The 25,525-nt window shown below is 36.3% G+C and overlaps 2 protein-coding genes and 1 pseudogene across 2 annotated transcripts; 2 read left to right on the plus strand and 1 right to left on the minus strand.

Annotated features, from left to right (window-relative positions):
* Nucleotides 1–13,262: 13,262 nt before the first annotated feature.
* On the plus strand, nucleotides 13,263–14,319 carry LOC120600812 (olfactory receptor 1013-like). Its single transcript, XM_039860341.1, has one exon. The coding sequence runs from the start codon at nucleotides 13,263–13,265 to the stop codon at nucleotides 14,196–14,198; it is 936 nt and encodes a 311-aa protein (XP_039716275.1). The 3' UTR covers nucleotides 14,199–14,319.
* A 7,548-nt stretch (nucleotides 14,320–21,867) lies between these two features.
* LOC120600756 (olfactory receptor 9G4) lies at nucleotides 21,868–22,806 on the plus strand. The gene has a single exon (XM_039860269.1). The coding sequence runs from the start codon at nucleotides 21,868–21,870 to the stop codon at nucleotides 22,804–22,806; it is 939 nt and encodes a 312-aa protein (XP_039716203.1).
* Nucleotides 22,807–24,312: 1,506 nt separating this feature from the next.
* Nucleotides 24,313–25,229, minus strand: LOC120600823 (olfactory receptor 1013-like; annotated as a pseudogene).
* Between the last annotated feature and the right edge of the window lie 296 nt (nucleotides 25,230–25,525).

Genomic DNA, 25,525 nt, shown 5'->3' on the forward strand with positions numbered 1-25,525 from the left:
TGCAGGGATGTGTTTGTCATTGCATAGGTATATAACTCAAGTAGTCCCTGGTTTCATTAGCTAGTAGGTAACAATGATACTCTCTTTTGTTTAATGCTAAATTATGATGAGTTTGAGTCCCCATCCTTATTGCCTTTGAGAAATGCAGAGTTTTACCAGGGTCTCTTCAGGTAGTTCAGAGCATCCCCAGGGGAAGGAAACGGTCCACACTGTTGCTCTCCTGCCTTCTCACCTGCCTTCTGTGTCTGCTCCACCCACCAGCCCCTATTCCCATTGCCCCAAGTCTCCACTTCTGCTTTCCAGCGGTGGCTACTCTTCCAAGACTCACCATTTCCTCAGAAACCAGACAACAGACCCATCTTATTCTAAGTCACCTACAGCATAGTTGAGGCCAGGCTGCAACTTCAAATGAGATTTTTAGAAGTTGGAGATAATGAGAGAGATGACCTGGAGCTAGAACAGAGCTTCCCCTGAGTCTGTGGACTCTGGCAGGACAGTCTCAGCAGGACAAAGTGTCCATCCGCAGGCCATTTGCCTGGGGCTTGGTAACTTAGCCTGGTGAACCCTTACAATCAAGTCCTGGTCCAGTTCAGCCGAACTGAGTTCACTTTTTCGTATTGTCTTGTCTTCATCTGAAGGTTCTTCTTATAGAGTCCCAACCCAGAGTTTAGGAGAATCTAATCAATCGAGAATACACTGAGTCAGCCACAATTCAGAAAAACAGCATAACCTATATTCACACATAGAAAAAAATGGCTAATCTCAAAAGAATCATATTTTTCAAACATGTCCTATGGTAAAAAACACATTTTACACGGAGATAATCAATAGAGCCATACAGGTGTAAAACTTGAAAGAGGAATTCCCCAAAATATACTCAATTTTACTACCTGCAATGCATTTAGATCACTATATTTTTGGGACAGGCCAACTATGGCCTGAAGGCCAACTCCAGCCTGGAACCTGTTGTGTATCGCTTGCAAGCTAAGAATGGTTTTTACATTTTTTAATCAGAAAAATAAAAAACAGAATAATATTTCATGACCCGTAAAAGTTATTTGAAATTCAAATACCAGCATCTGGGGTTAAAGTTCTATGGGGTACAGCCATATTTACATCAGAGTTTCTCAGTAGCAGTGCTATTGACGGTTTGGACAGAATAACAGTTTGTTGTGGGCACCGTCCTTTGCATTGTAGGATGTTTACTCGTGTCCCAGCCCCTCTTTGTTAGATGCCTGTAGCACCCGTACTCCAGTCATTACAACAAAATGCCAGATGTCCTCTGTGGGGAAAATGTATGAAAACCTGAATTACTGATTTATGGCTTGTCCACATCTGCTTTGGGGCTGCAAAAGCAGAATTGAATAGCTGTCACAGAGACAGTATACTAGCAAAGCCTACAATAGTTCCTATATAGTCCTTTACAGGAAAAGTTTGATGACTTCTACTTTATTCTGTTCTATTCTGTTCCCTTAAACCATGCTGGTCACGACTTACTAAACTGATTTCATTTCCCTTTAGTAAGACTCGGAATGCATTTTGAGAAATCCTATTCTTGTGTAGCTCTAGAAAGGCACTATACTGAATATTGGATAAAAGCATATGACTTAGAACCAAACTTGGGTTTATATTTCAACTGTATTATTTAATAGCTGGGGGAACCTGGGCAAGTTACTTAACCTCTCTGAGCTTCTGTAACCACATATGTAAAATGGGGATTATAATAATGGCAGTTATACAGTTAATTCATACAAAATAATGAAAATGGTGCCTTAGGATATAATGAGCACTAGTTTGCTATTATCACTGGCATTTGTATTAGTCAGGGTCCTCCAGAGAAACAGAACCAATAGGATGTGTGTGTTTAAATAAATGACATTTATTTTATGGAATGGACTCAGGAGATTGTTTAAATAAATGACATTTATTTTATGGAATGGACTCAGGAGATTGTGGAGGCTGGCAAGTCCAAAATTGGGCGAGGGGGTGGGGGAGAGGGGCCTGGGTGGGGAGAGACTGGCAGCCCGCAGAGCCAAGGAAGAGTCAATGCTATAGTTCAAGTCTGAGGACCATCAAGATGAAGACCTAGGACAAGCCAATGTTGTAGTTCAGGTCAGGAAGCAGTCTGCAGCAGAATTCCCTTATGCTCAGGAAAGGTCAGACTTTATTCTATGCCAACCTTCAACTGATTAGATGACGTCCACCTAGATTATGGAGGGCAATCTACTGTACTCACAGTTTTCTGATTTAAATGCTAATCTCATTCAAAAACATCCTCACAGAAATATCCAGAATAATGTTTGACCATATATCTGGTTATTGTGGCCAAATCAATTTGACACATAAAATTACCCACTGGAGGGCTTGACACTTTTCATGTCATGGTAAATAAAGAAAAATGACAATTGTACAATATATCGAAGACATTGCAAAAGAACTGGATTATCTAAATGGGCCTGTTTAGACATTTTGTTATTTATTAAATATCGCGTTGTAATAAAAATAAAATACGAAAATGATAGGGAAGATGTTTTGAATTTGTACACAATTTACAAATAATTTTTTCCAAATTTTTGAATGAGAAATTGGAGTTTGCTTCCTTGAGCACAATAGTTTCATCTCAGGTTTTTAGCTGAAATTACCATGAACAATTCTTGATAAGTAATTTTTAATAATAACTTGAAAATGAATTTATACAGCATTCATATATTGAAAGGAGCTGAAGTTAAATTTAAAGAAATGATATTAACACTGCTTTTCATTTTCTTTTTGACATTGTTGAGATCTCTTGTTATAATGAAAATAGACCTCAAACCCAATCTAAAATTTATATATTGCGTATTTCAAAGTCAGATGGATCTCTTTTTTGTTCAACGTTCATAAAATGTTAGTCATGTTGCAGCCTAGACATCAATAAAATGATAATCAGCTGAAAGGTACAGAAATATCTGACAAATATGAAGACAGATTTGGGAGTCCACGTGGAGCTGCACTTGCCAGGAGACTTCATCAGGCCATCCTTTGCTTGACTACATCTCCATGGACACCGGGAGCAGGTACCTATGCTGTGGTCCCTCGTTCGCAGTGGGGCTGTTGAGGTGGTTGTTTAAGCATCTGAATTAGGCCAAACCAGTGCACTGCAGTGAAGCAGAGCACAAAGCAGTGGATGTTGGGGTTAGTCTCTGTGGGGATCATGGGGCATGCATGCCATCAGACTTGCTCTGTGTGAGCTGTGTTCTGACGAGTGCCTGAGGAGGTGGCATGTGGTCTCAGCCTACCAGGCTAGGGTGACCAGCTGCCCCTTCTTCGTCCCCATATTTCTTGGCACACCTATAATTTGCAAGCTGATTAAAAAGCTCTTTTTGTTTACTGCTGTTCCCCTAGCAGAATGCTTGCTACAGAGTAGATGCTTAGTGTTTTTGCTGATTATAAACTGGCCAATATTTTATATCACCATATTGATTTTTAGCTCGGCAGGAAAACTTTGCTTTGTCTTCACATATCTGAAAAGGCTGACTGATATTCATAGCAGCACTGTTATCACCGCCAAAGGTGAAAACACCCCAAATGTCCATTGATAGATAAATGGATAATCAAATGTGGAAATTCCATACAACAGAATATTATTCAGCCTTAAAAAGGGAAGAAATTCTGACACATGTGACAACATAGATGAACCTTAAAGACATTATGTTAAGTGAAGTAAGCCAGACACAAAAGGGCAAATATTGTATGATTCCACTTATACGAGGTACTAAGAATAGTAAATTCGTAGAGACAGAAAGTAGAATTGCGGTAACCAAGGGCTGGGGAGAGAAGGTAATGCAGAGTTATGGTTTGATGGTTACAGAGTTTCAATTTGGGATGACAAAAAAGAATTCTGGTGATGAATGGTGGTGATGGTTGCGTGACAATGTGACTGTATTTCATATAACTGAATCATACACTTGGAAATGTTTAGAATGGTAAAATTTAAGATGTAGGGCTACCCAGTTGAAAGGGTGCCTTTGTGCAGGATGGACAGAAACGAAGAGTGATTGGAGGTGAGAGGACCTGGTGGGAGCTAGCACAGTAATAGCCTGGGTAAGAATGATAACGATGACTAAGCAATAATGACAATATTTATTGAACTTTTACATTATTCTAGGCATGTTACGTGCAGTATCTCATTTAATTCTCCACTGCAGGTACTCTTGTTTAACCTACTGTTACATTTGAAGGCAATGAAACTCAGGAATTTTAAAGTACGTGCTCAAGATCGAGAGCTAGTGTCCAAACGTCCTGCGAGACTCATGTTCTTCAACGTAACAGATTTGGATTACAGCCTTTCCCACATCTTCTGATATTTATAAATTAATTGAATCTCCTGGGTTTGCCAGTTTTCGCTGAATTGGGATAAATTTTTGTTTTATTTTGTTTCATAGGGCAAGTAATCAAACCCCAAGAAGAGAAGATAGCAACCAGTGAGCCAATAATGGTGGAATGTGGCCCTCCTGCTTTAAATCAATTTACAAAGCCATTGTCCACCCTCAGGATCTATCTTTCTTTGCTCCTGTGATGGGTCCCAGGAGCTAACTTTCACAGCCGAATGGGAATTATTATTCATGAAATTTTCTTATTTAAAATTGCCGTGATTAATTAGTTCCTCTGAAACTTGTTTAGGAATGAAGAAAATCATATCTTTTGGGTTGAGTAATTACTGGAATCTGAGCATCCAATCAATCTTAATATGCCCAAGACATCTTGTTAGAAAGGGGATCGGTAATAGTGCTGGGATTTGGAGCCTCAGTCTCACACTGGCAAGCATGATTTGTTAGCATTTTGCTGTAATAATTTTTAAAAAAAGTTTGCTGCTGATTACTCAGGCATCAAACTCATTTTTTGAGTTACAGAAATGTTAGAAGCAAAACTACCTTAGAGATGATGTGGGTTGAGCCTCTTCTTTGTCAGGTGAGGGAACTAATAAGTGGAGTGGAGCACTGATCTACTCAAGGTCATGGAGTCAGAGGCACAACTCTGTCAAGAACCTGGTCCTCCTGATATTTAGGGCAATTAGTCCTTGTAGAGTACCTGATACCAGCTTGTAACAAAAGAAAGAAATGAAGAAAGAAAAAGAAATCATAACATTTTATCATTAACTCACAGCTATTCCTAAAGGATCTTTCATTTAAACAAAAAAGACAATTATGTTCTTGTGAAATTTTAGAAATTTGTAACAGAGCAGTGAGGAGAATTTTTTGAAAAGAAAGCCTGTGTTTCTTGGTACTTTCTAATGAAGCCAATAAGGAGAAGGGAATAGTTTGAGCCCTCAGGGAAATAATGATGCTAGCGCTCTTTCATCTCTACTTTGTTCTTGATTCTACCAAAACATTTTTAAAAATTACATCTTTCTTCTATGAGATAATTAATTGACAATCTTCTAAATGCATATAGCTATGCAAATATATTTTGTGTATTTTCTTATATATGTAAATTTTGCTTATCTATAAAATAATCGTTTTACTATGTATATGTAAACACATATACATATGTAAACATCATGTTACACACCCTAAATAGATATAAATTTTTTTTTAACCTTTGGAAAGTGAATTTTTTTTTGCCTTGGTTTATAATACCTGTATCCAAAAAATAAGTTATGAAATATGTAAAAATTCTAGCAAAATCTATTCAGTTTGGATGGGCTTGCTTTTATAGTTTCTAATTAGTGACTTCAGCAACAATAGGAGAGGTTATTTATTTTTTAATTTTTCAATTAGAGTTGACATTTATTATTATTTTATATTAATTTCAGGTTTACTGCATAGTGCTTAGACATTTATGCAACTTACAGAGTGATCCCCCAATTAGTCTAGTACCAACCTGACACAGTAAGTAGTTATTACATATCATTGACTATATTTCCTATGCTGTAGTCCATGTCCCTGTGACTATTTTGTAACTGCCAATTTGAGCTTCTTAATCCCTTCAACAAGAAGCATGCCGTCTACATTTAGCACTGGTTATACTATTTATTGTTTGGCTTTCTGTGTTTACATTGAAAAATAATATATGTTCATGGTAAATACACCAAGAAAGTATGCAAATGAGCAGACAATAAGAAATGACCGCAACCTAGGCTTCCAGCTTCCTTCTCTAACATTAAGTCAGTATTAATAATTCCTGTGTTTCCTTCCAGAGGATTTTTAACCATATATAAGAATATACATGATTATATCTTTGCAAATCCAGGCAGATAGAAAGATGAACATACTGTTATATATATATATATATATATATATATATATATATATATTACATATATATTTTTTATTTTGCACTGCTTTTTATAACCTAAAAAATAACTCAGAGGTGATTATGTTTTGGCATATTAATTAATTAACTTGACAAATCCTTATCAACTGCTACTGTGCTAGGTGCTAGGCAGAGGTCTGTGTTAGTTTAGGGTAGGGATATAATACATTGCAGAGCAAAACCAGATATGGATCCATCATTTTTAGGGTTTACAGTTTAGGGAAGAGACAAGGAAGTACATAACCCTAAATATGTGTAAATTTTATAGGATAGTAAATGCTACAAAGTAGGGATTCTTGGTCATGGATACTTTGAAGGGTATGGATTCTATAAAAATACTTAAAGCAGCATGGAAGCAGCATGGCTAATGGAAGGAGCTTCCTGTTGAACAATTATATGGGTACACTAAACATGTGATGTTATTTTTACACACCACAAGGTGGCACAAATTCACCAAGAAAGGTGACTTTCTCTGCTAAACTGAAGTTGGAATGTATTTTCTGGCTGTCCCCATATGGATTAATAATTATGTAAAAAGGCAAAAATGTCAAATATATAATTTATTAAAATGTCATTAATTATATTTAATATATTTATGAACTCTGGCAAAATCATTTTACATCCTTTTTTATTTCTATTACATAGGGAATATATTAATGTATGCTTGTTAATAAAAAGAGTCAAACAACACTGAAGTACATAAGGGAAGAAGGAAAACCCCCTCCAACCTTCGCCTTCATGTTCAGCCCCCTTCAAATTCAACTTTATTCTCATGAGATAACAACCACCTCTTCCCACCTTTTTAAACAGACTATTTTTTTTAAAGAACAGTTTTAGGTTCATGGCAAAATTGAGTGGAAACTCCAAAGATGATGCCTTTGAGCAGATTTTTTCCCCTTTTACATTTCCTGCAAAAGATATTGTATTATATGTGCTTGCAGTTACATTGTCCCAGATTACATTATCTTCCTTGAAAGTAGAAACTATATTTTTCCTTTGGTTTTTTAACAATTGCCATGCCTATTTCATTGTTGGGCTTCTTAACGAGTGGCCAAAACTATGTTAGTCAAGATAGGCTGGACTAAATTACATTTCAAGTTCTTGGGATGTGTCATCTTTCCATTAATTTGTGACTTGGAGGGCCAGATTCCTTTTCTCTTTCGGTGTCACCATCACCAATTCACGGCCACCAAGTTTGGCAAAAGGGGAAGAGAGAGGATGGATGATTGTGTATGAGGTTTAATGGCCAAAAATAGAAATGGTGTACCTCACTTTTGTCCATATCCCATTGGCCAGAATGTTGTCACATGATCCCGGCTTAACTATAAATTGTGCTGAGAAGTGTAGACTTTCTGTGCCCAGAAAGAGGAATGGCCAGATGAGTATCTAGATGGTGTATATTTAGTAGAGGGCAAGCACTTTGAGAACAGGGCCACTTTTTTTTTTCTTTTAAGATAAAGTTAAATGGCAGAACAAACCATTGCCTTACAAATGTTTGCTTACAATGATGCTTACAATCATTAAATCATTGCTTACAATGATTCACCCTTATGATCCATGATTGCTCTGCTGTTTTGAAATTCTTTTACATGAAAATCAGTAATTCTTCACGGAGGACATCTCCTCTCTCTCTCTTTCTCTACTTCTCCCTCTCTTGGTGAAAATGTCAACATGAAATATCAGTATACGTGTACTTACACCTTCTTCTTGGCAATGTTTTTCGTAAGATTTTACCTAATTTGCTTCTTCTTCTGGTTATGTTTAAAATGACAAAATGAGAAATGATTTCAATGTTTGCCTAAAAACTCTTTTCAGCAGTCAAGTTTATAAGGTCAGAGTTCTAAAGCACTCTAAAACAAATTTCATCTAGTTTGCCTTTGGTAAAACACATTTTAGAAAGTGTCAACATCACTCTAGAAAGCTTTCATTTTGAGGGAGATGAGTCTGAAACTTGTATTTATAGCCTGGTGGCTCTGACCCACAGGTCCTACTGGGAATCTAATGGACCTTCTTGAAAAAATGAACACACAAACAAGATTTCTCGGGTACATTTTCAGGGGTATGGTGGCCCCCTTGAAGCTCATCTATGTTTTTCCTAGTGAATAATGGGCTTAAATTGAGAATTCCTGCTCTAGTGGAGGTAGAGAAAGACATTCAGGGGCAAAAGGGGGACAGAAGGCTAAGTGCTAGAATCCCTGAGACAGACAAAGTGCATGCAAGTGTTCTGATGATACTGATTCTGCCGTTAACTCTCTTTATGGTTTGGCAAGCCATGTCACCTCTCATAATCTCACCAGGCAATTGCTTTGCTTTGTAGTTGTGACAATCTGAACTATAAGCACCATAAGGACAAGGACTCTTTCTACTTTGTTCATAGTGTCTCTGGTAATTAGCACATAATATGCTTTAGAATCGAGAAGACCTGTTTTTGAAATTTGTCTATATCTGCACATCACTAGCTGTATGACTTAACACAATTTATGCACAACTATTTCTACTCCTCAGTTACAATGATGCTGTTATTTACACTTATGACCCCTACATTAGTCATAATTTATAAATATAAATTTATATTATTATTTGATTATCTTTCTTATGAAGTCATAAGTTCCACAAGGACAGGCACTATATCTCTCACTATTTCACTTTTATTTTTGCTTTTGCCTGTTTTATATTTTATTGATATTTGTTAAAATTATTATATGTTATCTCATTTAATCTTTACAACCACTTTGTGAAGAAGACAAATGATTTCCATTTTATAGATAGGAAAACTGAGGTTTGCTGAATTTAAGTGAACTGCTCTTGGTCACACAACTAATGAGCTGTGGACCTGGGGTTCACTCTTAGTCTCTGTCCTGGGCTTGCCTCTTAATCATTGCAAAGATCATCTAAGACCTTATCTTTCTTGAGTTTATCTCCATCAGTAACTCAGTGTTGGGTACCTAAGTTGCTTGATAAATATGTTTTGAATGAATAAATATAATTATGGTCTGATGAAGAGATACAGTTAGCTCTAACTCTATGACTTTGGTTTTGTCTTTCAATTTCAGTTTCTCAAATTCTGTCCCTCAGTTTTATTGTTTGCAAAAGGGCATACTCTATTAATTGATAGTCGATACATTTCAGAGTTAAAATTCTATGGTCTTTACATGATCATGATTATTGTTATTGTTATTATGGACTGCAAGTAATTCTTAAGCATCTACTGTGTAAAGAATATTCTGTTGGTTATTTCTTTCTGCTGAATTCTCTTTTACCTTGAATGCATGAATGAAACTCACAAAGCAAAAGGGCTTTATAGGTTAATTGGATCAATTATATTCGTGATGAATGATATCTTCCTACTTTATTCCAGAAAGATAACTGAGCATCGTAATTGGTCACTTGGCACCAGAACAGCACATCGAGATCCTCTTTGCTTTTAGTGGTATATCCCAAAAGGCTACTCAGGCTTATATTTTCTCCCAGTATTGCTACCATTGGAAAGAAGATTCTTTTGGGAGAGTAGAAGGCAACTTCTGTTGTAAAGGTAATGTGAGAAATTCTGGACTTGAGTTGAAATTCAAATGAAATGGCACTTTATGTTCATGAATTAATATGTTTACTTAACCAGAGGAAAAAAGTCAGTAAATCACAATATGGATAAAAGACAAAACAATTGTTAATATCATCAAACCATAACACAATTCTACTTTGTGAAATAAAGTTTTTTCCTATAATCATATTTGATGAAGTGAGCTGAGATGTCTCCAAATGTCTTTTCTTCAGGTCTTATTTTTCTTTTTCAGTGAAATAGGCAATTAGACATGTACCTGATGGATGTTTTCATTCTCATAAACCCTCTGTAGTTGTGTGTGGCCCACCATTGTCTCTTCTGTTATCTCTTAGGAAACTTACTAGTTTTAGAGTAGGTCAATGCATAGAAAAATCAAAATAGGTTAATTTTTCTATGACTTTAAAATGTTTCTTTTTCTACACTGGGCAATGCACGGGTTAGAAATTCCTTAGGGGGAGTGCAACTATATATATCATAGAGATATAGATATGTCTTTGAGATCATATTGTATATTTATAATTAATATGTAACTCAAGAAGTATCTGATTAATTTATCAACTGAATAGTAGGGATGGCAGGTGTGTTAAGCCTAGAGAAGACTGAGAGATCACTAAGAGATCAGTTCCTTTTGGATGACCACTCCCAGAGGCGTCTACCTCTGAAAGGGACTGCCTGGTGAAGGAAGATGTGTGAAGTTGGGGACGAGAGATGTTTTGTGGGGAGAAGGTGTGATTGTCCATTGAATCAAACAAGTGAAGTAGCCAGCTTATGTCTACAAATTAATGGCAAGTAAATGTAACTTAAAAATGTGTCTACATATATAATAAAACTGTTCAATATATTATGCCTTAAATTCAACCTATTCTCTTTTCAAGGAAACTTGGGGGAAATGATTTTGAAGTTAGTATCAAGAATGGTAATATGTTGCCTAAACTTTTGGATGGTAGCTTGTCTTTTGGATTTTGCTAATTGTATATTTGGGGTATTTGGACTCCTAGAATATTTCTAGTGAAATCTGTGGTCTGCACAGAGCAGTAGATAGGACATTTTGGTATGCAGCAGGCTTTACCCTTGCCTCATTTTATGCTCAGTCTTGTTTTTATTTTTTCATATTTTCTTAATTTATGCTATTTACCTGTGCCTTATGTCTCGTCTGAATCCACTTTCGACCTCTTTTTGTTTATTAAAGTATTGGTATATGTGTTCCTAATGAGGCCACATTCACATATATGTTTATTTTATATTTTAATTGCTGTAGAAGAAAATAAGAGAGATTAGGGATGCACTGTCTCTTGCAATTTTTATTTCCAATTGTAATTTTGCAAACAAGCCCTGACATTTCCCATCTTGTGCAAAAGACTTGTTAAAAAAGGGGGGTTTTGCACAAGGACACACAAAACTCTAGGGAATCATAGCTTGGGTATAATTGGAAATCCTTGGGAGGTAAAGCAAATAGTAAATCCGAAGTGTAGTTTATGAAGATGAAGAAATCATGTTCAGAGAGAATACAATACATAGCTTTAACTTCTAGTTTTCAAAGGGCTTTCTCACATCTGTGAGCTTAAAGAACCCCACTGAACTAAGAATAGGTGAGAAAATAGAATTCGAAAGTTTATTTAAAATTGGCAGGAGCAACCAAGACCATAACTCATTTCTCTTGATTCTTGGTCTTAAGCTGCTTCCAGAAATAGGCTTTGTCAAAAATGACCTTAGCCTCTGACAGCTGCGAAATACTAAGGGAACTGAAATGTCACTCTTCCAATCCTCTTTTGCTTATTATGAAGAATTTTTACTTTGACAGTGACTATAGCATTAATATTTATTTTAAGGTTAAAAGTTATAGATTCCTACCATCAAATGGATACAGTTCCAGGAGACCAATTCTTTAGTTTTTTAGTTCAATTGAAAGTCCATAGCTGAGTATCTGACAAAGATTAAGTTTGTTTTTCCATTAGCAGAGGAGGCTTTTAAGCCTTGGATCAAATAGCAGAAATATTACATCTCCCGTCAGCTCATAGCTCTGATAATCATAATTTAGCCCTTTTTGATTGTGATATGTTGTAGTGGAGATCCTCTGGGTTGCAACATAGATGAACAGAGATGGTGCTTCTCCCATTGTGGGCAACAGTCTGGTCACCTGCTTCTACCACTGAAGGAAAGAAAACTGTTACAGGTTGAGCTCCATAACTTCCCGTATTAACAATTTACCACAAACTTCGTGTCTTACAACAACAAAAATTTATTCTCTCGTAGTTCTGGAGGTCAGATGTTCAACCCAATATAAGCGAGCCAAAATCCAGATGTTGGCAGGGCCACACTCCACCCAGAGGTTCTAAGTGACAGATCCATTCCTTGCCTTTTCTGGCTTCTTATGGCTGCTGGCATTCTTTGTGATTGTATCACCTGTCTCTGCTACCATGGTCCCATTGCCTTTTCCTCTTGTATCTGTAGTCAAATCTCCATGTGCTGCCTTTGTATAAGGATATTGTGATCTTATTTAGGGCCCACCCTGATAATCTACCTATCTCAACATTTTTAGCTTAATAACTCTTTCCCTATGCAAAGCAACATTCACAAGTTTCAGGAATTGAACTTGGATATCTTTATGAGCCATTCTTCAGCCTACCATATTCCTCATTCAGATTTGCCAGCTTCTTTGTTTCTTTGTTTTTGTTTTGTTTTTTACTATTGATTCTATAGGAAAATCATCCACATTATGAAAACAATGATTGATTGATTAATATTTTTACTTCCTTTCAGAGTCCATTTGAGGGTCATACAAGTAGCTATGGTGTCAAATTTTTATTATCTAAGGAAATCTTTTATTCAAGTTACACATTTCCTACTGAATGTAAGCTTGTGGTCTTGGTTTTGTGAATAAAAAGTTGAATAAAATATAATTATAGCCTTCAAAGAAATTACAGTAAAATGCACTTCCAAGGGTAATTCCAAAATAGGTTAGAAGAATGGCAGTGTGATTCTTCCTGGAGTTCTCTGGAAAAAGACAACAGTATTCAAAGACATGAAGAGAGATCATCAGCACATCCATTCTAATTCCCTTTTTTATACTTTCTGCATGGTCCTTAATCATCCTAAATTGAAACAGAAGATATACAAATCACCCTCTCCAAAAAGGAAGAAAAATTAGATTAAAAAATAAGCTGACACATAGCATGCTATATTCATAATAGTTGCCCTCTCAAAGCAGCATAGGATGGTTTTCCAGTTATCCAACAAGAATGACGCCCAATTTCGCATGAACAAGTTTCACAATGAACAACATATGGGTATCAGTTGGGTTTTTTGATGATCTAGAATGGCAAATTCTAGAAAGGAGCCTACAGATGTCTTAAATAATGACATATTTATTAATCTTTTCACAGAAAGGGACTTTAGAAACCTGAAACTGATGGATGAGAAAAATTTCACCAAAGTGAAAGAGTTCATACTTTTAGGGTTCACGACAGACCTGCGGTTACAGAGAGTACTCTTTTTCATCTTCTTCATCATTTATATCATCAGTCTCTTAGGGAACATAACACTGATCTCTCTGATCTGTGCTGATTCTCGGCTCCACACACCTATGTATTTCTTCATTGGAAGACTTTCGTTCCTGGATCTCTGGTACTCTTCTGTCTATGCTCCCAAAATCCTTATGATCTGCATCTCTGATGACAAAAGCATCTCCTTTGCTGGCTGCCTAGCTCAGTTCTTCTTCTCAGCTGGACTGGCCTATAGTGAATGTTACCTGTTGGCTGCCATGGCTTATGACCGCTATGTGGCCATCTCCAACCCCCTGCTTTATTCCCAGGTGATGTCCTCTGGGCTATGCACCAGTCTCGTTGCAGCTTCATGCCTTGGTGGCTTTCTTAACTCCACCATCATTACCAGTGAGACATTTACCCTGAGCTTCTGTGGGAACAATATTATTGATGATTTCTTTTGTGATCTTCCCCCACTTGTAAAGCTGGCCTGTGACGTGAAGAAAAGCTACCAGGTTGTGCTCTATTTTATACTTGCCTCTAATGTCATTACTCCCATCATGCTTATTCTCGCCTCCTACCTCTTCATCATCGCTGCTATCTTGAGGATCCGCAGTACTCAAGGTCGCCTCAAGGCCTTCTCCACTTGTGCCTCTCACTTGACAGCTGTCACTCTGTACTATGGTTCAATTCTCTTCATTTATTCCCGACCAAGCACTAGCTATGCCCTGGAGAGGGATAAAGTGGTGTCGGTGTTCTATACTGTGGTGATTCCAATGTTGAATCCTTTGATCTATAGCTTAAGAAATAAAGATGTTAAAGATGCCCTGAGAAAAATGGTAGATAGAGCAAAGTGTTCTTAAATAAAAATGCTTGGTAAATGATGGCTGCACTTTATTTTACAGAGTATCTCCCTGTCATTGTTATCAACTATACGCTCAAAAATAAAATAAAACAAACAAACAAAAAAACCAAAATCATTGGATAATGTGGAAACACTGGTCTGCTTTTGTCTTTAAAATGATGTGTTTGAACATGTTTTTAAAGTAAATGAGGCTGGCACATTTGGAAAAACTGCTATGCCTGCTAGCTTAGAACAGAGTCCATAAAATCATTGTGATTCTGAGAATGTTAAGAGAGCAGCTTTTTGATTTTCACTTCAAGGTTCATATATAGCCTGTATATACATATTTAAATCTATAAATGAGATTATTAAAATTAGTTATAGAGTCATTGTCAGCATTAGATGGAGTAAATGATTTGCTTCAAATCATGGTGAAAAAGCAGGAATGCAAACCCAGAACTTCTGACTTCCAAGATTCTTAACCTATTTGTTGGGAGACAAAGTGAGCTGGAAGTCATAAGTAAAATTTCTACTATAAAATGACCCAAGAAACAAGTTAATTTTTCTTTTCTGATTCTTATTTCTTTGCTTGCCATGATACAAAGACTTCTTTGGCAATAGATACAAGAGAGAACAAATATGTTAGAATCACTGTGAGCTTCCACTAAAAGCACATTTTCCTGAACAATTATAGAATCAGGGGCAAAAGTATAGTGGCCGTATGAAACAGAAATGGAAGTGTAGATAGAAATAGAGAGATAAATAAAGAGATATAGATAAATTTAAAAGAATTTTACATCCAAGATTCAGAGGGAAAATCTCTACTAGGTAAAGTAATGATTGATAACAATTAAGGTTCTCTGCCTCTTTGTATTTCTTTGCTTGTTCTGTTTTATGCATGAATTAATAAAAATTAGAAACTATTATGATGTATCACATTTCCTAATTTTAATAGTTTTCACATATAGAAAACATGAGATTGTGCCAATGTAAAAATCCTTAGGATTAATAATCAAGTATAATTGTTTTCTTGAACTACCATAACGTACCACAGACTGGGTGGCTAAAACAACAGAAATATATTTTCTCACTGTTCTGGAGGCTAAAAAGCTGAAATCAAGGTGCCATCATGGTTGATTTGTCCTGAGGCCTCTTACCTTTGCTTACAGAAGGCCACCCTTTTGCTTCTTCTCGCATGGTCTTTTCTCTATGCACAAACATCCTTGATATCAAATTTCCATTTTTCTTTTTTTTGCAGATACCAATCAGATGGACCAAGGCTCACCATACCACCCTATTTTAACTTAATCACATCTGTAAAGGCCCTTTCTCCAAACATGGTCACATTCCAAGTTACTGGGAGTTAAGTTTTCAGCATAGGAATTTTTGGGGGGTTACAATTCAACCCATATCATGATGGACTGATGAGTTTCCTGATGAATGAGACAAGGAAGGGTAGCCTGAACAGATAGAAGAGCATATGGCAAGGAAAAAAATTATGGATCTTGTGATAATTTGTAGAAAATTCTAATTAGTTCAATTTAAAGAGTTCCTATATCAGACACAATTATGGTTATGTTGTAACTTGGATCCATTAAGAGAGTCAACTTTTAATAAAATACTCCTCATTTCATTATATCCTAATTAATATATCATCTTCATACACCAAAAAAACCTCTAATTGATTCTTTGGAGACTAAGGTGTGTATTTCTGGGGCTACTGTGTAGAAGAAGTCCCAAAGGGCTGTTGAGAAAAGCCTATGTCAGGTCCAGAAAAGCGCACTAAAACATCAGAAGAGGGGAAAAAAGGGTGTCATTTCTAGGAGTGTCTTTCTTGATCAAAGGTAAGCAACTAGGATCAGGGACAGCTGAGTGGTTTGGCATCTCCGTGACTTCAGTTGTAGTTAAAAGGGAGGATATAGAATCTGGCATGCCTCTCAAAAGTTTATGGTTATGCTAAACACACAAACACACACACACACACACACACACACACACACACACACACACACACACACACACACACACACTCTTCTAAATAGGATTCCACTAATGATATCTGCAGCACTCATCTAGAATTCAAAATTCAGTCTGGTAATTATACTGGGTCATCATGCATTCGCTTACACAATAGAGAAAACAAGAGGACACCAAAGTGGCATGCTTTCAGACTCCAGTGGTCGTGGTACTCTGAGCTTTTCAAAGTACTAGTATATTTTTTCACTTCTTGGTACTCATTTTCAGGCGTTATAGAGGGAAACATTCTTTCACAAAACTTTTAGTGTTTCAGTGATAGATTAGGAAACAGAGCTTCTATAGGGAAACACAAAACTTGAGAAGCTGCTCTATATGGAAATTTTCAGCAGAATTGGCTCTCACTTTTTCTGTGTGTTTTATTCCACATTCCCATTTTTATTGCAATTTATTTCAAATTCAAGATAGATTTTAGGTCACCTTGATGGTTATGAGTTTGATGGAGATGAATCCTCTCTTTATTTACTCTTCCTTCTTATTAGTGATACAGTACGCTGAGCCTGGAAAGTCCACATGAAGGTAAATTTGTCCTGAATAATTTGAGCTAGGTTAGAGGTAGACAATACTTCTACTGAATACTGAAGGGGAAAAAAGTTTCAAGACTCAAAGATAATTACCCATTTGTTTATTCCAGAAATATTTATTAATTGCCAATTACTTTCTATATGCTGAGATACAGTAGTAAACAAAACAGAGAAATCTTATGGATCCATGTTTTTGCATTCTGGTAAGGAAAAAGGGGCAAAAATCTTGAGAAACAGGAGTTAGAAGATGACAATAGGTCTTGGGGAAAACAGAGCGAAGTCTCAACAGAATAAGAAGGATGGGGATTGTTGGTGGGAAGAGGGCATGAAATTGAAAATAAAGTGAATCTTAGGAGGTAAAGACCTGTAGGCAATGGACAGCTGTCTCATGGAGGACCTTTAGGACTTTGTATGGAATTGGACTCTAACAGAATAAATTGGTTGTGTATTAGGTTGTTTTAAGTACAGGAATGTCATAAATGGCCATATCTTAAACAAGATTATATTGACATATACTGGAAATAGACCACATGAGGGACAAGTGCATAGACATTAGAAGGATATTGCAGTATTCTTGGCAAAACATGATGGTGATCTAACTGAGGCTGTAGCAATGGAGGTGGTAAGAAGTGCTCTGATCCAAGGTGTGCTTCGAAGGTAGGGACACCAGGATTTCTTGGAAGACTGAAGAGGAGGCAAGAGAGAAAGAGAGTAGATTGATTCCTAATCTGCGGCTTAAGAATCTGGAAGATTAAATCATACAAGATACGACTAGATAGATCAATTTTGGGGAGTGAAGATTAGGAATACGGCTTTAAACATTAAAAGTCTGAAGCATTTGTTACTCTTAAAATTATAAACTGTTAGCACTGAAAAGAAATTGAGGTATCTTTTAGTGGCAGAATTTTTAATTAAGAATTATAACTACAAAATGAATAGATTTCTGAGGATTTGGGAACTCTCTAAAATTTTGTGTTTATACATATTTTGTGTTTTCAAAATTCTGTAGAAGCATTATTACTTTCATTACGTTCTCAAAGATGTCCTTGATTTGATTTCAAAAATTTAAGACCTGTTAAATTCTTAGATTAAAAAAACTAAGGAACATAGTAGTTATAGAATATAAACAAGCTCAGAGGATTGATTTTTAGGGAAATAAGAAAGAGTACACAAATTTTAAAGTAAAAAGGAAATGTTGTCTTTGGTAAATTCTGTCTCTCACTTCAACCAACATGATGATAATACCCCATGTATCTGAAGATATGTGTATATATAAGGGCTGTTAACCTATTCTATAATGCTGTATTGTTGCCTATGAGGTTACCCATTCTATTTTTATGATGAATTCTGAAGAACATTAACAAATTGGAATCATAGAAGTTGGGTGCTTGAATCAACAATTTTTTTCATGTGGGTGAAGCTGTGTTATGGAGACGACGGGTTACTCTTTTAAAGTTATGCAGGTGATAGTGACAGGCTCTGTCTTTATCACAGGACTCCTCAATCCAAGGCCAATGAACTTTCACTCCCAAGCTTGCCACTCCTTTGTCCATTTACGTGAGAGTAGGTGACAAAAATGTTAACTTAAGATGTCAGAAAGATTTTGAAGTATACCACCATTATGGTTTAAATTGTCTTCTTGTAGAAACTTGACTTTATTTATTTTTTCCTGAAGCTCAGCTTTTATAAATAAGTCAGTTATTATTCCTCTCACTCAGAATAAACATAGCTACCATTACTTAGGTATATTTTCTATCTACCTAAGACACACTGGGCTATGCATTTTATGTACATAGCACTGACAATTTTTTTTACCTTTTAAAGGTGAAAGAATATGGATTGGAAGTTGTTAAAGACTTCTTCAAGACTGCAGAGCTATCAAGGAGTGAAATCAAGATTTGAACTTGATTGCCATTTCAATTATGCAGTTATGCAAATCCACCTATGCCATCTACTCTCAGCTAATCTTGCTCATATGAATGTGGTTAGCTATTAGTTGAGTAGGGGGCTGGATAATGAAGAATGGACCTACTAACAAGCTTGCTGTTAGCTATGGTCACAGAGAGACTATAGTCAGATGTCTCCTTATCCAGCAAGCTAATCCAGGCTTATTTACATGGTAGTGGAAGAATCTCCAAAATGATAAGAGAAGCATGCGAAGCCTCTTGAAACCCAGGCTTGCCTGCCTATGCTCCAAACTTTTGGCCAAAGTAAACCACAAAGCCACCCCAAATCATAGGTCATAAGATAGAATAACAAAACCTACTCTTGAAATCAGGAAATCAGTAAAGAAATGTGGTCCTGTTTTTTTTTTTTTTTTAATATTTCATATAGGCCACTGGTTTCTGGTTAATTTACATATTTCTCTTTTAAATATTGAAGTTGGTACTAAAATATAATGTGATGAATTTGCAATATAGTTATGTTTCACATAGAACTCAGAAGAATAACTGTAAGATTGGGTCTTTCAGTACAATGTCCTATGTTTCATCAAATTCACAAGATTTTGTAGTTTCCTATGTAAAAATAGAGAGGAGATGCTTTTATTAGCAATCCATACTTTGAAAGAATTTTGTCTTTAAAATTTTTCTAGCATTTTGAGCTTAAATTACTATATCAATAAAAATTCCTAGTTAGAAGAGAGATTGAGACTGACAGTCTTTGAATCTTGTCTATGAGGATAAAGTCCAAGTTTATACGATTCCAAATAATTCTATCTAGAAGTTTCTAAAAAAATTTAAAAGCAATTTATTAAAAGTTGGAACGAATATTAAGGCACAAAATACATAAATTTTTTCAAACAAAGAAATCTGAAGTAGTTTTGTCCTACATTCAAGGCAGCTTGTTTGAAATTACACAATAATTTATTAGGGGACTGGCCTCAACAGGTGATAGTTGAAGATTTCAGAGAGATTCCAGGCAAGAGGGAACTCTTGCTCCCTTTCAATCTTGTCTCTGATCTGCACCCAGAGTAAACTTTAAAAATGTAAGTCTGATCATGCTAATTTCTCATAATGGCGATGGCTTCCATTTTTGTTGGTTTAGAAGCTAAAATCATTAATATGCTTCCAATAAGCTTTGTGGCTCATTCCTTGTTTCCTCTTTCCATCCCATCTTAATTTAACCTCTCAGCTCTGTGAACTCACCAGACTCCTATTCATGGGAGGGTTATGGTGTGTGTTCTTTCTCCTCATGGAACTGCTCTCCCCTCTCTTCTTACCTCTACAGTGGGTGGCATTGAGCCCATTTTTCACGTCTCATTTAAATACCTCTTCTTATGGGAAGACTTTGAGCAGTAGACAAAAAAGTTATTTTTTTTCAGTTATTTGCATTGTTAGGGGGTAGTGGCAGAAGAGTAACAATTGGCTGTCTACATATTTTCATTACCTTCAAAATTATATTACATTAAAGATGAGTTTAATAAGTCCCAGATATTTTTCACTGTATAGACAGCAGAGAAAGTTCATAGTTATTATTGAGATGATGGCTATAACCCATTATTTATACATTATAAATATATTGACCATAGATTTCTTCTAAGATTATTCTACTCAAGCTTGAGCAGATTAAGGAAACAATTATAATGTACAGATAAATACCAACATAGTACTTTAAGTATAAAGTTCTCAGGTTGTGTGAGATTATTGTGAGGAAATCATGTGAGCAATTTAGTTTGGTTGAAGACCTAAGTAGATGAAGACAAGTGGCGGGAGAGAGTTATAAAGGTAAATTAAAGCCAGCTTATGGAACACTAGGGATAGGACTAAAACATCTGTGCTTTGTGTGTTAATGAGAAGAGATCCAGTTATATTAATGTTGGAGAAGTGGAATGATTTTTGGGATTCCAAGCTATATTTACCACAGTGTCACCAATCAGCTACATTTGAAAGATTAGGACACCTAATATTTAAAGATTAAGATATCTCGCTTCCTAACAAGCAGAAATAGCAGACCTTGAAGTAGAAAACTTGCATTTGCATTCTAATTATGAACTGATCTGGTTTAGCTCAAAGGCTAATGTTTTAAACATCGAAGTAAATCACAATGCTCTCTCGGCTTAGCTTTCTCCCATGCCCTTTTAGCTAGCAGAAAGTCAGTCAGCTACTGGGGCATAAGCCCTAACTCCGTGTGTTTTAACCAGTCCCTCCTTTTAGATTCTCTCTGAGGGCTGTGTAGCCTCAAGATATGAACGCTGAAGGATTCGTGGTTTCTTGATGAATCCTTGACACCAAAACTTGGTTTCTTCCTAATATTCAGGATCCATTATATCAAAAAATACCTCGGCCATGTATACAAGTTTCACATCAATAAGAGAAAGTGGGGGACAATCGTTCCTTAGAAAGAGGATATTATAAAGCTTTTTTTAATAAGTAAAGAAATTCAGAGAGTTATAGTGTTACTTTAGCTATGAGAACAAGAGAGAAAAAGACATAAATGGCTTAACAGTTGAGAACATACACTCTTGATAAGAAATATTCTGGGTTCAAATCAGTTCTGCTATTTACTATTTCGGTGACCTTGGAATTATTTCTTAAACTCCATGAAGATCATAATAGTACCTACATTATAAAGTTATGGAAAGGATTAAGTGGATTAAAATTAGGAGTTAGAATATTAACTGATACATAATAAGTAATTAATTATGTGTGTGTATGCACACACACATATATAACTATATATATATTTCTATTTGTACTACTAGTTGCAAGAGTAGTACAGTACCTTGGTATTTGTGTAACTATCAGCACAATGCTTGACATAAATTCTCAATAACACAAAGGACACTGAAATTTGTTTGAATGCTTACTATGCTGAGTGTTTTTGTACATATCTTCTTTACTCAATCAGACAACCTGGAAGCTTTATTTTTCTTGTCTGTTCAGTGAAACTAAGAAACTTGCCCTGCATTAAAAAATTAACAAGTAAAAGCCTTAATTCCAAAATTAGATTCTAACATCAATTCCTGTGGTCTTCTCAAGTCACAGGCTAAAATCCTAGCATTTTAGATAGATATGGATAAAATCCTCCTAGTAATTGTTGAATTAATTGATAGCTTTATTTATTTCTATAGAGAAATCACTAATTAATTTTTACCCCTCAAAATCCTTATCAGGTTTCTTCTCTGCGGACATGGAAATGAGAAATCGTAGCGTCCTGACTGAGTTCATTTTGGTGGGCTTCTCAGCTGACCCTCAGTGGCAGGTGATTCTATTTGTAATATTTCTGACACTCTATTTGATGACCTTGTCAGGAAACATGACCCTGGTAATCTTAATTCGTATTGACTCCCACCTGCACACACCTATGTACTTTTTCATTGGCAATCTGTCTTTTTTGGATTTTTGGTACACCTCTGTATATACTCCCAAAATCCTGGCCAACTGTGTCTCAGAAGATAAGCGCATTTCTTTGGCTGAATGTGGAGCTCAGTTGTTTTTTTCCTGTGTTGTAGCCTACACTGAGTGCTACCTCCTTGCAGCCATGGCATATGACCGCCACGTGGCAATCTGCAATCCATTACGTTATTCAGGAACTATGTCCAGCTCTCTGTGTTCTGGTCTTGTTGCTGGCTCTTACATAGGAGGATTCTTGAATGCCATAGCCCATACTGCCAACACTTTCCGTCTGAGTTTCTGTGGTAAAAATATCATTGACCACTTTTTCTGTGATGCACCACCATTGGTAAAAATGTCTTGTACAGACACCCGGGTCTATGAAAAAGTTCTCCTGGGTGTAGTGGGCTTCACGGTCCTCTCCAGCATTCTTGCCATCCTAATTTCCTATTTCAACATCCTTGTGGCTATTCTGAGGATCCGCTCGGCCTCAGGAAGGCGCAAAGCCTTCTCCACCTGTGCTTCACACCTTATCTCGGTCATGCTCTTCTATGGATCCTTGCTCTTCATGTATTCAAGACCAAGTTCCACTTACTCCCTGGAGAGGGACAAAGTGGCTGCCTTGTTCTACACTGTGGTCAACCCACTGCTCAACCCTCTCATCTATAGCCTGAGAAACAAAGACATCAAAGAGGCCTTCTGGAAAGCTATGCAGTCTCTAAGGCCACAGAGATAAATGTTATCTTTTTGCAGAAGATTCTCATTGCATTTTCCAAATTATTGGCTTAAAGATAAGTTTGTAAACATTACAATATTTCAAGTAAATACAAGTTATACTTAAAGCAGCAAAACTGATCGATCTATTCTTTAACTGTTAATCATTGCTTTGTTGTGATTAAACTATTTTAAACTCATAGAATTGGGTTGTTTGATGTTCCACAATACTGTATTTTGCTTCTTAGCAGTACTAGAGTTTCATAAAATTTATCCTTGGGAGGTCTTAGAAAGAGAAATGGAGGAATTGGATAGTTTTCGTACATATTTGGACTTTGAAATATGGCAAGCAAACTTTATCATGTGGGGGAAATATTTGGAATGGTTAAACTGCTGGAAATTTACTCAAGATTTTGTAAACTTTATTTTTAGTAAAGTATTCCATCCATATTCCTTCATAAAGCTCTAATTGAGTATATAGAAAATACCTTTGTAAACTATATCTTCTACATCAATTTAATATATCGGCAAAATTTTAAGAGTAGATTACAAAAACAAACAAACAAACAAACAAAAACCCAAAACTCCTTTCGAAAGCCATGGAGAAATATATGTCTCTAGGATTGTGCATTACTCTGGAAGAATGATCTTTCCACAAAGAACCAGAACCCTGCCATACTCTCCTTCATTTAATTGCAGTATGTATTTCCCATGAGGGAAAGCAACACCAAATGAAACAAATGGAAACAAACAAACCAACAAACAACTATATTCCCGATGCAGTACCCGATGCAATATCTTCCCCTCCCCCCCACCAGAAGGTTTTAAGAACAAAAAACTTACAGCTCCATATTCACTACTTGGCAGGTTTAGCTGATATTTTTTCAATATTCTTTGCGAGAACACTGCAAATTAGAATTTTTAGTTACATACAACAAATGAGTAGCATGAGCCTCAGAGGTTAGAATCTTGTCAATGAAAGATTATAGCTATTGCTATAATGAGCACATGCATAAAATACATTTAAATTAAGACTTTAGAACAAATAGTTGTAGCCACTTCACCATTTGTACTAGCACTATTTTTAACTTCTTTTCATGTGCATTCTTTAGATATCATATCATTGTCCTCTTTCTTTTCATCACAATATTCTTAGCATTCCTCGTTCTTCTATTTATACAGTTTTATAAGTACTGGATTATAAAGATTAGGGATGTATTCCATAAATCTCCAGAATTTATATAACATCTTCATGTTCCCATAAAGCCTCTCATGTAGGGAAAATAAATCAGGTCAATCTGATGGGAAATACTCAAGTCTAATTTAATCTTTTGGGATCCCAGATATAATAGATATACTTCTATTTTGCATTAAACCAATCTCTAAAGCAAAATAAATTAATACAAACAAATTCTTCCTCATTATATTTATTTGAATTTGAAAAGAGGTGTTTTTTAATCCAGTTCTCCAACTTTCCCCCAAAGCAGTCCATTTTCGTTGAGCACTGATTTGAGGAATTTATGTCCACTTAGATTTCGGATAATGTGAGCCTGAAGAGTTTTTTCAGAGCTTCTTTCACATCTTTATTTCTCAGACTGTAGATTATGGGGTTCAACATGGGGAACAGCACAGTATAAAATGTAGAAACTATTTTGTCCCTCTCAATGGAATAGGTGGAACTAGGACGAGAATAGATGTAGAGAATGGAGCCATAGTATAAGGTGATAGAGATCAGGTGGGAGGAGCATGTGGAGAAGGCTTTGAGGCAATCTTGAGTGGAGCGGATCCTCAAGATGGCAGCGATGGTGAAGAAGTAGCAGACGAGTATGAACACAGTAGGAGTAATGACATTGAAGACCAGGAGGAAGTACAGCACAGCCTGGTAGCTCTGTTTCACATCACATGCCAACTTTACCAGGGGTGAGACATCACAGAAAAAGTCATCGATGACATTCCACAAAAATTCAATGTGAATGTGTTGCTGTTGACAAAAATCACCCATATAAGAATATACAACCAAACAGTTGCACAATCTCCTTGTCATGGCCTGAGCATAAAGCAGGGGTTTGGAGATGGCCACATAGCGGTCATAAGCCATGGCAGCCAACAGATAACATTCACTATAGGCCAGCCTAGCGGAGAAGAAGAATTGAGTTGCACAGCCAGCAAAGGATATACTTTTGTCTTCAGAGATGTAGGTCACTAGGATCTTTGGAGTATAGACAGAGGAATGCCAGAGATCCAGAAAAGACAGATTCCCAATGAAAAAAATAAATGAGTGTGTGCAGCTGGGAGTCATTACAGATCAACATTATGAAGGTGATATTTCCTGCCATGGTCAGAGTACACTCCAAGGAACACCATGAACAGGACCAGCTGCATGACAGGATTTGTTGTGAAACCCACTAAGATGAACTCGGTCATCCTTTGAATGCTTCTCTCCATAGCTTAGAGACCTCGCTACAAATGGAAGAGTGAAAACTTTAATTCCTTCAATCAATACCAAAGAAGAGCATTCTCTGTGACAGGCCTGTGAGTTGGTGTCAGGGCTATGGGTATTAGAGTAAGGGTAATCTGAGCAGGAATCCTGCTTCATTTGGGTAGGTGGTGGGAGTTTTCTGAGCCTCAATATATTCATTTCGATAAAAAGCATTTAATAGGAAAGCTCTAGTGCCGTTAGTGGGTTTACTCATCTTCAAGAAAATATTTCTTGAGCTCTGGGTGCTGTTAGGTATTGGGAT

This window comes from Pteropus medius, unplaced genomic scaffold (assembly GCF_902729225.1).
Source record: "Pteropus medius unplaced genomic scaffold, Ma_sr-lr_union100, whole genome shotgun sequence".
Classification (NCBI taxonomy): domain Eukaryota; kingdom Metazoa; phylum Chordata; class Mammalia; order Chiroptera; family Pteropodidae; genus Pteropus; species Pteropus medius.